At 46.2% G+C, this 16040-nt stretch overlaps 1 protein-coding gene across 1 annotated transcript in view; it reads right to left on the bottom strand.

The window, feature by feature from the left end:
* Positions 1-16040, bottom strand: part of DDRGK1 (DDRGK domain containing 1) — a 195906-nt gene that overhangs the window by 71147 nt on the left and 108719 nt on the right. Inside the window, 1 exon segment of the mRNA XM_063925352.1 lies at positions 15934-16035. Coding sequence (XP_063781422.1) covers positions 15934-16035 — 102 coding nt within the window.

The following is a 16040-nucleotide window of genomic DNA, read 5'->3' as shown; positions in this document are numbered from 1 at the left end:
TCCGGGTACCAAGTCCTTCTTGGCCAATCCGGAACCACTAGTATCGTTCTTACGCCTCTTTGCCGTATAATTCTCAATACTTTTGGTATGAGAGGCAGAGGAGGAAACACATACACCGACTGGTACACCCAAGGCGTTACCAGCGCGTCCACAGCTATTGCCTGCGGATCTCTTGACCTGGCGCAATACCTGTCCAGTTTTTTGTTGAGGCGAGACGCCATCATGTCCACCATTGGTCTTTCCCAACGGGTTACCAGCATGTGGAAGACTTCTGGATGAAGTCCCCCACTCTCCCGGGTGAAGATCGTGTCTGCTGAGGAAGTCTGCTTCCCAGTTGTCCACTCCCGGGATGAACACTGCTGACAGTGCTATCACATGATTCTCTGCCCAGCGAAGAATCCTTGCAGCTTCTGCCATTGCACTCCTGCTTCTTGTGCCGCCCTGTCTGTTCACATGGGCGACTGCCGTGATGTTGTCCGACTGGATCAACACCGGTTTTCCTTGAAGCAGAGGTTCTGCCTGGCTTAGAGCATTGTATATTGCTCTTAGTTCCAGAATGTTTATGTGAAGAGACGTTTCCAGGCTCGTCCATACTCCCTGGAAGTTTCTTCCTTGTGTGACTGCTCCCCAGCCTCTCAGGCTGGCGTCCGTGGTCACCAGGATCCAATCCTGTATGCCGAATCTGCGGCCCTCCAATAGATGAGGACTCTGCAACCACCACAGAAGAGACACCCTTGTCCTTGGAGACAGGGTTATCCGTAGGTGCATCTGAAGATGCGACCCTGACCATATTTGTCCAACAAATCCCTTTGGAAAATTCTTGCGTGGAATCTGCCGAATGGAATTGCTTCGTAAGAAGCCACCATTTTTCCCAGGACTCTTGTGCATTGATGTACAGACACCTTTCCTGGTTTTAGGAGGTTCCTGACAAGCTCGGATAACTCCTTGGCTTTTTCCTCCGGGAGAAAAACCTTTTTCTGAACCGTGTCCAGAATCATCCCTAGGAACAGCAGACGAGTTGTCGGCATTAACTGGGATTTTGGAATATTCAGAATCCACCCGTGCTGTTTTAGCACTTCTTGAGACAGTGCTAATCCCATCTCTAGCTGTTCTCTGGACCTTGCCCTTATTAGGAGATCGTCCAAGTATGGGATAATTAATATGCCTTTTCTTCAAAGAAGAATCATCATCTCGGCCATTACCTTTGTAAAGACCCGAGGTGCCGTGGACAATCCGAACGGCAGCGTCTGAAACTGATAGTGACAGTTTTGTACAACGAACCTGAGGTACCCCTGGTGTGAGGGGTAAATTGGAACGTGGAGATACGCATCCTTGATGTCCAAGGATACCATAAAGTCCCCCTCTTCCAGGTTCGCTATCACTGCTCTGAGTGACTCCATCTTGAACTTGAACTTCTTTATGTACAGGTTCAAGGACTTCAGATTTAGAATAGGCCTTACCGAGCCATCTGGCTTCGGTACCACAAAAAGAGTGGAATAATACCCCTTCCCTTGTTGTAGAAGAGGTACCTTGACTATCACCTGCTGAGAGTACAGCTTGTGAATGGCTTCCAAAACCGTCTCCCTTTCGGAGGGGGACGTTGGTAAAGCAGACTTCAGGAAACGGCGAGGTGGATCTGTCTCTAATTCCAACCTGTACCCTTGAGATATTATCTGCAGGATCCAGGGATCTACCTGCGAGTGAGCCCACTGCGCGCTGTAATTTTTGAGACGACCCCCCACCGTCCCCGAGTCCGCTTGAGAAGCCCCAGCGTCATGCTGAGGCTTTTGTAGAAGCCGGGGAGGGCTTCTGTTCCTGGGAAGGAGCTGCCTGTTGCTGTCTCTTCCCTCGACCTCTGCCTCGTGGCAGATATGAATAGCCCTTTGCTCTCTTATTTTTAAAGGAACGAAAGGGCTGCGGTTGAAAGGTCGGTGCCTTTTTCTGTTGGGGAGTGACTTGAGGTAGAAAGGTGGATTTCCCGGCTGTAGCCGTGGCCACCAAATCTGATAGACCGACTCCAAATAACTCCTCCCCTTTATACTGCAAAACTTCCATATGCCGTTTTGAATCCGCATCGCCTGTCCACTGTCGCGTCCATAAAGCTCTTCTGGCCGAAATGGACATAGCACTTACCCGTGATGCCAGTGTGCAGATATCCCTCTGTGCATCACGCATATAAAGAAATGCATCCTTTATTTGTTCTAACGACAGTAAAATATTGTCCCTGTCCAGGGTATCAATATTTTCAATCAGGGACTCTGACCAAACTACCCCAGCACTGCACATCCAGGCAGTCGCTATAGCTGGTCGTAGTATAACACCTGCATGTGTGTATATACTTTTTTGGATATTTTCCATCCTCCTATCTGATGGATCTTTAAGTGCGGCCGTCTCAGGAGAGGGTAACGCCACTTGTTTAGATAAGCGTGTTAGCGCCTTGTCCACCCTAGGAGGTGTTTCCCAGCGCTCCCTAACCTCTGGCGGGAAAGGGTATAATGCCAATAATTTCTTTGAAATTATCAGCTTTTTATCAGGGGCAACCCACGCTTCATTACACACGTCATTTAATTCTTCTGATTCAGGAAAAACTATAGGTAGTTTTTTCACACCCCACATAATACCCTGTTTAGTGGTACCTGTAGTATCAGCTAAATGTAACGCCTCCTTCATTGCCAAAATCATATAACGTGTGGCCCTACTGGAAAATACGGTTGATTCGTCACCGTCACCACTGGAGTCAGTGCCTGTGTCTGGGTCTGTGTCGACCGACTGAGGCAAAGGGCGTTTCACAGCCCCTGACGGTGTTTGAGTCGCCTGGACAGGCACTAATTGATTGTCCGGCCGTCTCATGTCGTCAAACGACTGCTTTAGCGTGTTGACACTATCCCGTAGTTCCATAAATAAAGGCATCCATTCTGGTGTCGACTCCCTAGGGGGTGACATCCTCATATTTGGCAATTGCTCCGCCTCCACGCCAATATCGTCCTCATACATGTCGACACACACGTACCGACACACAGCAGACACACAGGGAATGCTCCTAACGAAGACAGGACCCACTAGCCCTTTGGGGAGACAGAGGGAGAGTTTGCCAGCACACACCAAAAGCGCTATATATATATCAGGGATAGCCTTATAATAAGTGCTCCCTTATAGCTGCTTTGTTATATCAAAATATCGCCATAAATTTGCCCCCCCTCTCTGTTTTACCCTGTTTCTGTAGTGCAGTGCAGGGGAGAGACTTGGGAGCCGTCCTGACCAGCGGAGCTGTGAGAGGAAATGGCGCCGTGTGCTGAGGAGATAGGCCCCGCCCCTTTTCTGGCGGGCTCGTCTCCCGCTATTTAGAGAAATCAGGCAGGGGTTAAATATCTCCATATAGCCTCTGGGGGCTATATGTGAGGTATTTTTAGCCTTTATATAGGTTACATTTGCCTCCCAGGGCGCCCCCCCCCAGCGCCCTGCACCCTCAGTGACCGCGTGTGAAGTGTGCTGAGAGGAAAATGGCGCACAGCTGCAGTGCTGTGCGCTACCTTTAGAAGACTGCAGGAGTCTTCAGCCGCCGATTCTGGACCTCTTCTGACTTCAGCATCTGCAAGGGGGCCGGCGGCGCGGCTCCGGTGACCATCCAGGCTGTACCTGTGATCGTCCCTCTGGAGCTTGATGTCCAGTAGCCAAGAAGCCAATCCATCCTGCACGCAGGTGAGTTGACTCCTTCTCCCCTCAGTCCCTCGCTGCAGTGATCCTGTTGCCAGCAGGAATCACTGTAAAATAAAAAACCTAGCTAAACTTTTTCTAAGCAGCTCTTTAGGAGAGCCACCTAGATTGCACCCTTCTCGGCCGGGCACAAAAATCTAACTGGAGTCTGGAGGAGGGTCATAGGGGGAGGAGCCAGTGCACACCACCTGATCTGGAAAAGCTTTACTTTTTGTGCCCTGTCTCCTGCGGAGCCGCTATTCCCCATGGTCCTTTCAGGAACCCCAGCATCCACTAGGACGATAGAGAAATATATATATATATATATATATATATATATATATATATATATATATATATATACACATACATACATACATACATACATACATACATACATACATACATACACACACACATATACATACATACATACATATATATACATATATACACACACATATATACACAAACACACACACACACACACACACACACACACTAGGTGATTCATCGCGCCCTACGGGCGCTCTTCACACCGTCGGAAGGGGCTGCGCCCCTGTAACCCGAGTACCGTGCAAATGTATTCTTGGCTCAAACCCATGGCAGAGATCCGCTTCGTACCTGTGCGTTGTGGGGGTGAACAGCGCAAGGGTGACCGCATATGGGGGAGGGTGTCTGTGCAAGCTGCGGGTGGAGGGGGCGGGCGTATGTGGGGGGGGTGCAGATGGGAGAGGGGGTCAGGAGGTGGTGTGGGTGGGGCAGGGGTGGTGGATGGAGAAGGGGGTGGGAAGTGCTGCGTTTGGTGTAACGTTGGAGGTGCTGGGGAATGGCCGGGTGCAGGACTGTTGCATATGTGGCAGGGGTTCCGGAGGCGCTGGGGGTGGGGAAGGGGTAGGTGTACAGTGGGTGGTGTGGTGGGCCGGTGAGAGGCTGAGGTTATGTGGGTGGGGGAGGGGCAGGTGTGGGGGTGCGGTGGATGGTGGAGGGGTTCCAAAGGCTTTGCAGGTGGGGAAGGGGCGGGTGTGCTGCGGGTGGTGTGGGGGTCCGGAGGTGCGGCGGGCCGGTGAGGGGCTGGGCTTACGTGGGTGGGGGAGGGGCGGGGGTACGGCGGATGGTGGAGGGGTTCCAGAGGTGCTGCGGGTGGTGTCGGGGCGGGTGTGGGTGTGCTGTGGGTGGGATGGAGGTAGGTATAGTATATGTGTTATACAGAGAGAGCATACAGTAGTACATATACAGTATAAGATAGTGGAGAGGTGGGTTACCCTGTATGTGATGGGTGATGCGGTTCTGCAGCCACTCCAACTTCTGGATGCATGCGCTGGGTGTCCCCCTTGTCCTCAGGCTCTATCCGCCTGCTACTCCTGCTGCTGCCCCCGCTCCGGTGTCCGCACATAGCGGGCGGCCATGTAGTTGTTGCTTTAGCCCATGTACAGTAGGCAGAGGTTGTGCCTGACACCGCTCTGGAGCACGCAGGGGCAGAGGAGCGGGGTTTGGTGTGCATGCTCCAGAGCATCACCAGTTCCCTCCATATAGCGGGGACAGGGGATGAGTCCGGGTACCGGGAGGGGCGCAGTATGATGGAACGGCGTGCACAGGCACCTTACCGGTCTGGCCGCCGCGTGGCATCCCAGTGTCCGGCAGCGGCGCCATGTATGAGAGCGGACCCAGCAGGACTCGAGCACTGTGCTGCTAGCAGCAGCGGCCAATCACAGCGCGGGCTTCCGTCATCTGTCCTATGGCTGGCGTCGGTGGGCGTGACCTGGAAGGAGCCTTAACCTGGTGCAGCTGCTGATGTCTCCGCACAATCCAGCGGGTCTGTACTGAGTAATTACATCCTGCAGTACTTTTATCATCAGTAATTCTATCTATATAGCCTATTCGCCTATGTAATTCTCCTATATCTCTCCTATATATTAGGGCTGATCTGTGACTTGACTCCGTCCAGCGATGTGACTCCGCCCAACGTTAGCAAATGAGTCACAAAGTCACAGATCTGTGCTAATATATACACACACACAGTATATATGATTTGAGATAAACAAGTTGCTTGTGTTCGGGGGGTGGGGGGATGAATAGTGTCATGCATTTAAGAGAATCAGCAGAGTGAGTAGACCTCTTCTCCTTTTGTGCACGTCTATCTAGTAAGTGGGAGTACATGATCCGGACATGCTACATGCAATGCACTACTAGCCTGCAATGTGGGTTGCTGTATTTCTCGCTCACACACAATTTATATAATTTGCCCATAAAGATACATAGATAGATAGGATAGATGTAATGTTTTCTAGTTCATTCTTAATTTCCCCCAAGGCCAGAGCAGGTAGACCACTTCTTCCCCTTACGACCATTAGACTGTGTCTCATATCAGTCATAGGGCGATATTCAAATGTTATATCGTCTAAAGAGACATGAGATAATAAGACAATATTAAAATTGTTCTGTTTCATTGCGTCCATTAAGTCATATTTGAGCACCGAATTGGGTCACTTTCCACTCATTTCAGCTCACCACCCCCAGAAGTAGCGAGCTGAATTATGTTGGCATGCCAGTTGCCAGAAACTACTGAACAGCTACGGAAGAGCACGCACGGGTGCAGAGAGGGGGGAAAACTATTTAAATCCTCCCATACTGTCCCAACATCAGATACAAGATGGCAGGGCAGGCAGAAGCATGGTCACACATTGAGGTGCGTAGTGGGATCAGATGAGGGAACATCATCAGCTGAAAATTCATCAGCAACTTGCCAAGGTGTACGGTGATCGCATCATGCCACGGGAAGAGGGTTGGGTTTGGTGCACCGCCTTACTGATAACAGCCAGCATTGGGAAGTACAGCAACATCCTCCCTACAGCTCTGACCTGGCACCAAGTGATTTCCATCTCTCTGGACTACCAAAGAAGCACCTGGGTTACCGGCGACGGTGGAGCTCAGCAAGCTGTTGCATCCTGGCTTCTTGCACTCAACACCGATTTCCTCTATGCCGGGATAGCTGCCTTGGTGAACAGGTGGAACTAATGCTTAGACAAGTGTGGGGACTCTGTGGGAAAATAATCCGTTCCAAAGCCATACTATGGAGTATTTGAAAAGCGTCCGTCCTGTAAAACCTTGTACCAGGAAGATATTCAAATAAAGCTACTCTAAGCTCACCGAAAGGAACGTATCTGTTATGGGCTGTTTTATCTTTGTACCCTCATCACATACAGCACACTACTCTTTATTTTTACGTTACCTGTGGAATAAAAGTAATGCTGTGGGACAAGGATGGGATATCTCTGCTCTTATCCCAACTTCAGAAGAGGAAGGCAGATGTTCTTCTATTGTCTATTTGCCATCAGGGTACAATATGTCTGGCAGGGGTGTGGATCATCAAATCGATAGTGTCTAAGTCGACAGTCACTAGGCCGACAGGGTTTCTAGGTTAACATGTGCTATAATATATACATATATATATATATTGCAAAGGGTGATACAGCGCCACTTGTGGGGTATAGTCTCAGTAATAAATTAGTACATAGGTTGTAATAAAAAGATATATGATGTGATAAAGAGGTAAAGTATAAAAAACATAAAAAACACAACCACCTTGTTAGAGGTGTCAGCCACCCCTTAAGAGTGCAACACTAGTACGGTGCTGCCAGAGAGAAGATATAGTGGAGGGATAAGGGTACCGGCGACTAATGCTGTGTAAATATGCAAATAATTAGTGTAAAAAGCTTATGATTCATGAGCCAAAAAATATAAAAGCAAACAAACAGTTTTAATAGCACATATAGATAAAATACATAAAAGGTCATATAATATCCGAATCAGGTAAAAAGGTAACAAGGTAAAAAACTTAGCTTTAAAATAGGCAAGGGGGTCACTACAGGGAATCCAACGCGTTTCGTCACATCAGACTTCTTCAAAGGGTAAGGACAAAGTGAGCTGGCAAGTCTATTTATAGCTCTCACAGGCAATGCTGTGGGTGTGTGATGACATCATAGATCATGTGACCAATGGCAAATCATTAAAAGGTATTATGATAGAGGGACAAACAGGATGTTTCAGTGAGACCTGGCCTCAGGTAGTATGGGTCATAATAGTCATTGTAAAGTGAAAAACGAGTATTTAAAGTAAGTAGGAATGTTCAGGGAAGCTTTGGAAATGTAAATTGCGGCACTTCCGCCACACTTCCGGTGACGGAGGTAGCGCGTCATGTGATCCCGGACACTTCCGCCCCACTTCCGGTTGGTTCGTGCGCATGCGCCAGCGGCGATTCCTGCGCACTGCGCATGTGTCCCACATCCAGGGTGGCAGCAGGCGTGCTTCTGGTCTCAGAGGGGATGTATGTCCTTTGTTTCAAACAGCAGAGCGTCCATTTTGTAGGGGCTGAGTTCCATAGGAAGTATATTAATTGCGGCGGCCATATTTCCGGAGTCTAGGGAGACTCAATCGTTGTGATTTTGTGGTGTCCATGGAAACAGTTACATGTAAATAAATATATATATATATATATATATATATATATATATATATATATATATATATATATATACACACACATACACACACATACATACATATATATATATATACACACACACACACACACACACACACATACACAGTGACTTGCTAAAGTATTCACTCCCCTTGGCATTTTACATGTTTTGTCACATTACAACCTGTGATCACATTTATTTATTTCTGAATTTTATGTGATGGATATGCACAATAGTCCAAGTTGGTGAAGTGAAAAGAGAAAAATGTATATAAAATATAATTTTTATAAATAAAAATCTGAAAATTAGCATGTGCATATGAATTCACCCCCTTTGCTATGATGCCCCTCAAAAGTTCTGGTGCAACCAATTACTTTCAGAAGTCACATAATTAGTGAAATGAAGTCCACCTGTGTGCAATCTGTGTCACATGATCTGTCAGTATAAGCACAACTTTTCTGAAAGGCCCCAGAGGCTGCAACACCACTAAGCAAGAGGCATCACACCATGAAGACCAAGATGCTCTCCAAACAAGTCAGGGAAAAAGTTGTTGGGAAGTACAAGTCAGGGATGGGTTCTAAAAAAAATATCCAAATCTTTGATGTTCCCTCGGAGCACCATCAAATCCATCATCTTCAAATGGAAAGAACATGGTACCACAACAAACCTGCAAAGAGAGGGACGGCCACCAAAACTCAAAGACCAGGCAAGGAGGGCATTAATCAGAGGGGCAGCACAGAGACCAAAGGTAACCCTGAAGGAGCTGTAGAGTTCCACAGCAGAGACTGGTGTATCTGCGCAAGTGATCACAATAAGCCGTACACTCCGTAGAGCTGGGCTTTATGGAAGAGTGGCCAGAAAAAAGCCATCACTTACTGTTAAAAATAAGAAGGCACGTTTTGAGTTTGACAAAAGGCAGGTGGACGACTCCCCAAATGTATGGAGGAAGGTGCTCTGGTCAGATGAGACTAAAATTTAACTTTTCGGCCACCAAGGAAAACGCTATGTCTGGCGCAAACCCAACACATCCCATCACCCCAAAAACACCATCCCCACACTGAAACATGGTGGTGGCAGCATAATGCTGTGGGGATGTTTTTCAGCAGCAGGGACTGGGAAACTGTTTCGAGTCGAGGGAAAAATGGATGGTGCTAAATACAGGGATATTCTTGAGCAAAACCTGTTTCAGTCTGCCTGTGATTTGAGACTGGGACGGAGGTTCACCTTCTAGGAGGACAATGACCCGAAGCATACTGCTAAAGCAACACTCCAGTGGTTTAAGGGGAAACATTTAAATGTGTTGGAATGGTCTAGTCAAAGCCAATTTTAATGGAGAATCGGTGGTCAGACTTGAAGATTGCTGTTCACAAGCGGAAACAATCCAAGATGAAGAAGCTGGAGCAGTTTTGCCTTGAGGAATGGGCAAAAATCCCTGTGGCAAAATGTGGCAAGCTCAAAAGAAACTTATCCAAAGCGACTTGCAGCTGTAATTGCCGCAAAAGGTGGCTCTACAAAGTACTGACGTTAGGGAGGGGAATAGTTATGCACGCTGAAGTTTTCTGTTATTTTGTCCCATTTGTGGTTTGCTTCACAATAAAATAAAAAAATTAAAAAAACACACCACCATCTTCAAAGTTGTAGGCATGTTCTGTGAATTAAATGATGCAAACCTTCAAACAATCCATTTTAATTCCAGGTTGTGAGGCAACAAAAACATGAAAAATGCAAAGGGGGGTGAATACTTTAGCAAGGCACTGTATATACACTCTCTTGCACCAAAAAAGAACTGCAATCCGTCTGTACACTACATTTAATGCTACGCAAGAACAAATATACTCCTCATATAAATAGAAAAAAATAAATAAAAAAATCAGTGGTGAGAAGACAGCCCTGATGCAGCCTGTGCACAGGAAGGATGGTGCCACGCACTCACAGCAGACCTCTCTGATCTGGTACGAGGCGGACTGTTTTGCACTGAAAAGGAAGCGCTCTCTCAGTGATAAAGTGTCAGTTGGTAAACCATTTCCTCACCAGAAAAACTCCACCGGTAAAAGGGAATTCCCCATGAGGGATGCGTGCCGCGCAGCCAAGACAGCTAGGGTACACAGATACCAGGTGCTTTTTATGCCATGTAGCCGTATCCTGCTCACAAGGAGAAATATACGCCATTACTGAACTGGGCTTGTGTTCAATTTATATTTCATTAAACGTTCAGAAAAACAATCGCACATACAGTAAGCAGGCATTGTATGGCATTTCTCACATATTGCCTGATGGGGCACTCCCAGCACAGATGACCGTGCAACACAAGGATGGGAAAGGAGCTGCCATCACCGGGGGTGGCACAGAATCAGAATTCCTCCCAACCACATGACCCCTATTTTCCAACACTGCCCCTAAATATTCATACTGAACAGATCTATTTATGTTGCACAAAGAAATAGAAACAAGACCGCACTGACAGAAGAACTGGATGTAAATAATTTTACTGTTTAGCAAGACATAATTTATAAAACCATACAAGATAAACACCGGCCAGCATTACAAAACACTTTAAACATATAAATAAAATGCCAATTTCTGTGCAAAGGGTAAAAAAAAAAAACAGCAAAGACCATAATATTAGGAGCATATTTTTACTTTCCCTTTATCTTAATGCTGGGCAATCACTCCAACAGTCCACAACTAGACAGATTCCTCTGGTTTTCACCAATCTGGAGTTAACAATAGTCACTCATTGCGAAAAATCCATGTGCTGAATGTGCTTCAAAAAACTTTGCAGCAGTTCTTAGTCCTGGCCAGGACAATTAATATCAGTTAAAAAGGGGCTTGGGTTACAACCCACTCACTTAACACTGGAGAGGTCCTGATATCTCTGCATTCCTTATGGGTTCCCGTTTACCGGTCACCTGGAGAGACAGCCGTTCAGGGATAATATCCTCCTCACACTTAGTGAAACAATGCCGGCTTGTGCAGCGTGCAATAAGTGCCTCTGACGCGTTTCTCCGCCTGCTCTAGGGGTCAGCGGCTTCCTCAGAGGTCATCCCAAGTCTGTGTGCATGCTGGTTCTGTAGTTACTAAAGCCCATTACTGGTTGACAGTAATTTTCGGCATATAGAAATGGACATTCTATACAGATTGACTGGCTGCCTAATGCAGAGGTACAGAGAGGAGGAGGAGGGGTACCAATTACCCAAGGCTCTTGGGAGGGGACTGGGCCAGCTGCTGAGGGGGGGGGCAGAGGTCCATTTTTTCTCTTCCAGAGGGAACTTGGCCAGTCCTCCGAATTTGAGTATGACCCCTTTAATAACTATGCTTCACAGCTGTCTCAGTGGCCCTGGATCATGCTCGTTTCTTGGAATCATTTAAAAATATTAACAAAAAAAGTAACTGAGGTGGTGTATTGAGGAGAACTAGGGTCTCCAGAAGATTTATAATATGCCTCATTGTATGGCTATCCATTGCCCACCGAAAGACTGTAAAAAAAAGACTCTGAAAAGACTTTGAAAAAGTTGAATGTAAAGGCCAGGGATAGAAAATGTATCTGATACATTACAAAATTCTTTGCTAACAAACCAAGAATGTGATCACCGCAAAGATGCAGGAACCCCTGGAGATCCGACGGAGGAACGGCTCAAGGCCACCAAATAACTAAAGGTCAAAGCCCAACCAAAATCAGGGAGACCATATGGGGAAAAAATTAGGTTTCACCAAATCCATTTGCTTCCAGCGCAGTGTTACCCAGCAGCAGCAAGCCTGGTCCTCTAGGGGGCAGTCTAGTTACTGGCCAAACAGCGAGATAGGATTGGTCTAACACCACGCAGGCAAAGACAGAGATTGCTTCTGATTGGCTGAGAGGAGAGAACGGCGGTATCAGGAGGGTAGTTATCTATCATGAGAGTCAAACCCTAGTTTTCTCTATAATATATTCTTTATTGCATATTTATTTATGATCTGTAGGGGGTCAATCCTTGTTAAGAAAAATAATGTGATCAAAGAAAGAATTGGGTTGCATCACAAGTATACCATAAGCCTCTAGGTATACAGTATCTGTATAGCACTCTAGTGCATGTGCCTTGTATGCTCTGGAAGCTGATAAGCGACACTTAACGTTATGTATCGGAACGGCTATTTTCCTATAATCTGTGCTACTCGGACTCTCTAACCCTGCTCTGCCCATTAATACCCAGTCGTATTTTTGAACTATATTGGTCCCCAGTTGTAAAGCACCACTGACTATGCTGGCGCTATATAAAGGTCTTATCGGTTGCTAAAGTTTTACTGTAGATTTACACCTTTGAGTATTCATAGTAAAACAATAAATAAAAAGTATTAATAAATAAAAGGTCATCCCCAATATGCCCAGCGTAAAAGTAGAAGTGCCCCCGTGCCACTTTCTACGCCCCAGATTCCACCAGCAGCATTAAATACCGTTTTGCAGATTCCTGTAGCAGCTCAGAAGATCACCCCTATTATTAACACTGATTTAGAGGGGTAGCGTGTTCTGTTGCACTTTCCAATAATAATAAATAAAATAAATAAATACTAATAAAAAAAAAAAGCACAAAAAACATTATATATGCAGCCTAACTGCACCCAAAAAAATACAACTATACATAAAAGGTCAGACTCCCACTCTAATGTCAGAGTGGGAGGACAGACATTATACTATGTAGACATAAGACAGAACATGTTGAATAATAAAAATAATAAAACAAATACAAAAAAGTTTTTCATATAGGATACAAAAGGAACGAGGAATCTGAGAGTCTTCTGTGCAGCTTTACAGCGCGGGAATCTCACCTTTACATAATACATAAAAACGGAGATAGATCTCATACATACTGCACACAGGGGGTAATTCCAAGTTGATCGCAGCAGGATTTTTGACAGCAATTGGGCAAAACCATGTGCACTGCAGGGGAGGCAGATATAACATGTGCAGAGAGAGTTAGATTTGAGTGGGGTGTGTTCAATCTGCAATCTAATTTGCAGTGTAAAAATAAAGCAGCCAGTATTTACCCTGCACAGAAATAATATAACCCACCCAAATCTAACTCTCTCTGCACATGTTATATCTGCCCCACCTGCAGTGCACATGGTTTTGCCCAACTGCTATCAAAAATCCTGCTGCGATCAACTTGGAATTACCCCCTGTGTGCAGTATGTATGAGATCTAATTCCAAGTTGATCGCAGCAGGATTTTTGATAGCAGTTGGGCAAAACCATGTGCACTGCAGGGGGGGGGGGGGGGGGGGGGGGAGATATAACATGTGCAGAAAGAGTTAGATTTGGGTGGGTTATTTTGTTTCTGTGCAGGGTAAATACTGGCTGCTTTATTTTTACACTGCAAATTAGATTGCAGATTGAACACACCCCACTCAAATCTAACTCTCTCTGCACATGTTATATCTGCCTCCCCTGCAGTGCACATGGTTTTGCCCAATTGCTGTCAAAAATCCTGCTGCGATCAACTTGGAATTACCCGCCCTATACAGACCAGGGCCACCTCTACTCACTGCCCGCCCGCTGTCTGGTACCTGCACTCTTACTATATACAATTAGCTTTTACACGACTTGTGCTGAAGGGTCTGACACAGAGGCGTACACAGGGCCAGTGCCAGACGCAGTGGCCACTGCACATAAGTTGAATGGTGCGACCGATGTTGTGTCTTTAGTACATAAGCGGCAGATCTGATGCAGGCGAAGTGCGCTTCTGTACACAAGACATTAGCATGTTATTGCAAGTCCATGGCGCCCGAATGCAACTGAACGCACCTGTGAATAAGACTCGGACTCCTGAGACACCTTACAAATGAACAACAAAGTACGGCACTATAAAACATTGTGAATTAAAAAGGACCAGTCATTTTACCAAGATCCCCTAATGGGGAGGAAAATAATAGCAGGCATGGTCAGAGGGGGGTGATGTACTGCAGCTCCTGGGGGCCCGGGAGCAATACAATGAATCTCCATGAAGTGTGCTTTTTCCAGCCTGAATTCACAGGTTTAGCAGCCTCTACCATGCCATCTGCAGAGCGTGCTGCAGTTACAGCGTGACAAGCCCCACAGTGGATATGACAGAGAGAATATATATATATATATGTATTTTTTAAATATATTCCTTTTAAAGCCCCTTTATATTTTTCATTTGAACATAGTAGGGAACATTATTAGAAAAATAACAAGGCGGCAAACCAGGCTAAAGCCGCTACTTTGCATACAAGTGACACTGGCTATAGGACGGGAGTAGAGCCAACAGGTAATCAATCGTTATTTATTTATTTATTTTTATAAGCGGTTATTTAAAAAAAAAAAAAAAAAAGGGTCACATGTACAATAGAGGGTGAACTTTTACCCTTCGCAGGATTTGCATTCGGCAGTCTCTAATCGTTGTTAGACCTGTGACGTCAATTTTATACTTAACCTGCGACAGACACCGCCCGCTCCAGCTGTCCCGTATGCTACCGACCGTCACCTTCGCTAGAGATAAAAATACCCCAAAATGTCTCAGCCCCTCACTCCCCACCCATAGTGATTAGACATATAGCTGGGTTCTGCAGCTCCAGCCCACACACAACGCAGACACGGGGTGTACAGAACTGTGACTCACCGCTGCACCTGCCACCTTCCCTCTCTGCACAACCGGCTCCATCAGAAAGGGTGGGCAAGACAGCCTCCCCCCCCCACCACACCCCAAGGCCTCGGCCACAAACACCTTCACACTGAAAATTTCCAGCAACGAAGACACACAGGACACGAGCACAAGTCACCGGCAAGTAATGAGTACAGACCACCTACTTGCAGTTAAAATAGATTAGGCTGTTATTACTAATCACTGCATACAGGCTCCATGAGTAAGAAAAGGAGGGCAGGACCACGTGCTGCATTATTTCCTACTAGCAGAAGTATAAAACAATTCATAATGCTAAATTTAAGTAAGGAGCGCAGCACCCTAATATACAGTATCGCCATCTGAACATTTGCCGACTGCTAAGAGGAACCCCAAACGTTTTTACTTCTATATGTATTGTCTATTGCACAAGCATTTATGCAAGCTATCAAAAACTTTTACTCCATCTCCGTGAAACAAAAAGGCACAAAAACATTCCTAACCTACTGGCATTGTGATTTAATGTTACCTGTATCTCGTTAGATCAGTAGCACACGTGTCCCTCCTCCCTCACCTAGTCACAAGCACCTGCAAAGGATGGCCGATGTTTCGCTATCGTGGCAGTAAGCCAGATGGTTTTATCCCAAGCGGCTACAAATCTTAGCCAAGATAACCACTAATAGGCCACCGATCTTCACCAACATTTGATCACAATCTTTCAGGATGTCTGGACGTTCCAGGACAATGGCCACAAACTGCCCGAGTCCTTTCTCCATGTTCTCATAAGCCTCGGCAGCTGAACATACTGAGCAAACTTAGGGTTGCACAAATGTTCAATGGCGCCATCGATGACCGCGATAGTGATTCAATGCTGCGTCTTCGGAGGCAGGCAGTGGATCTGAGAAACCGGCAGTAGGCGATCTTTTTTTTAGAAAAGGCGCCTCCTGCTGCATTTATGTAACTTCTCAGATCCACTGCTACAGAAGACGTGGCACAGATCTCTCATGTGCCCACCTCTGTACCTGGCCCAGAGTGCATTAAATAAATAGAAATGGACATTTCTGAAGCTAAGGAGCAAGTTTGTGAAATACTGATAAATATTTTTATAGCCCTAAAAAATGAAAAAAAATGAAAAAAAATTACCCGTTTTTCTTCTTCTATTTGGACCTGTTCTTCTTCTTTCCGTCTTTCTTCGTCACGTTTTATTTCCTGCTTCTTGCGTTCCTGCCGCTCAGCCTCCTCGGCCTATC

This window comes from Pseudophryne corroboree, chromosome 1 (genome assembly GCF_028390025.1).
Source record: "Pseudophryne corroboree isolate aPseCor3 chromosome 1, aPseCor3.hap2, whole genome shotgun sequence".
NCBI lineage: Eukaryota > Metazoa > Chordata > Amphibia > Anura > Myobatrachidae > Pseudophryne > Pseudophryne corroboree.
Note: the sequence above shows the minus strand (reverse complement) of the source record. Positions and strands in the feature narration are given on the sequence as shown.